General features: G+C 40.6%; 1 protein-coding gene across 1 annotated transcript; it reads right to left on the reverse strand.

Moving 5' to 3' along the window:
- Positions 1-305: 305 nt before the first annotated feature.
- On the reverse strand, positions 306-1,117 carry LOC107579988 (arf-GAP with coiled-coil, ANK repeat and PH domain-containing protein 3-like; the record flags this gene model as incomplete). The annotated part of the gene is made up of 4 exons (XM_016265756.1): positions 834-1,117; positions 701-752; positions 494-594; positions 306-417 (listed from the first exon to the last, which is right to left on the reverse strand). Coding segments are annotated over exons 1-4 (318 nt in total), but the record flags the coding sequence as incomplete, so codon positions are not given.
- Positions 1,118-1,187: the final 70 nt, after the last annotated feature.

Below are 1,187 nucleotides of genomic sequence, written 5' to 3' on the forward strand. Positions count from 1 at the left end.
AAAAAAAAAAAAAACTTTTAAAAAACTTTCTGGAAAACAATTAAGATATGTATTTTAGAGGGGTATAAAGTGCTTCACAGCTTATATATATATATTTAAAAAGTCCTGTCATGTGGTGCAACCAACAGAGGGGAAAAAAACAGGAAACAATATCATAGAAAGGACCCCCTGAGATCCTCATGAATGTGTGTCAAGGCCAATAAGCCTCTTAAAATAAAAGTTAGTTTAGCTAGTAAAATGTCAACTTCACATTACATATTGATGTCTAAGTCTATGTATTAATGTGACAGAGTAGTTAGACTGACCTCAATATAATAGTTCTCAGAAATCTCCCTGTAGGCAGACGCAATGCTCGCCTGAACTGCTTGAATCCAAGCTTGACGGAGCTTCTCAGATTCAGCCTGCAGCATACAGCTCCTGATAGGGGTTGATCTGATATTAGATACTGTACATACCCAACACAAACACACAGCACATGTGACACAGTACTCACTTTGTAGGTGACACCACTTCAAAACAGAACCTTCTCTCGATGTCCTCACATGGTTTCACAGAGCAAAGCCGCAGGTCCTCCACAACCACAGTCAAAGTGTCCTACAACACACAGCAGATTACAACGTCAGGTCACAATAATCATTTGCAGGGCTTGAAAGGAGTAAAAAAAAGTTCATATCTGAATCAGCAAAGTTGAACCACCTACTTTTAGTCGCTTCTGATACACTAACTGACTGTTCTGTATTGAAAACCATCGCCTGGTAGGAGAAGAAAACAAACTCGATATCAGATTTTCTCCACAAAAGGAAAGACACACGGACAGTCGAGCCTGTTCGTACCTGTTCCATGTCTTGAAAGCATTGCTCGCCCTCTTGAACAGGTATCCCTCCATCACGACACCGTTAGGAGCATCAACATTGAATTCCACTTTGGAGTCATCGTATGCAAAATCCTGTCATGCAAAAAACAGAGAAGCTCTATTCACGCAGGTCAGTAGCACACACAATAACATGACTCTTGTCTCTCGCGCTTATCAGTCAGTACTGAGGACCCTTATTGTTCTGTTAAGTCTTCTGCGAGACAGACAAAAGACAAAACTTAATCCCTATCAGTCAAAACATAATCCTCATGACCACAGCAGCCAAACCAATCCCTCTCATTTCAATCAATAATGACCGGCAGCCTCTTAAAAC

The sequence above is a fragment of the Sinocyclocheilus grahami genome, unplaced genomic scaffold (assembly GCF_001515645.1).
Source record: "Sinocyclocheilus grahami isolate Dianchi unplaced genomic scaffold, SAMN03320097.WGS_v1.1 scaffold22902.1, whole genome shotgun sequence".
Taxonomy (NCBI): Eukaryota; Metazoa; Chordata; class Actinopteri; order Cypriniformes; family Cyprinidae; genus Sinocyclocheilus; species Sinocyclocheilus grahami.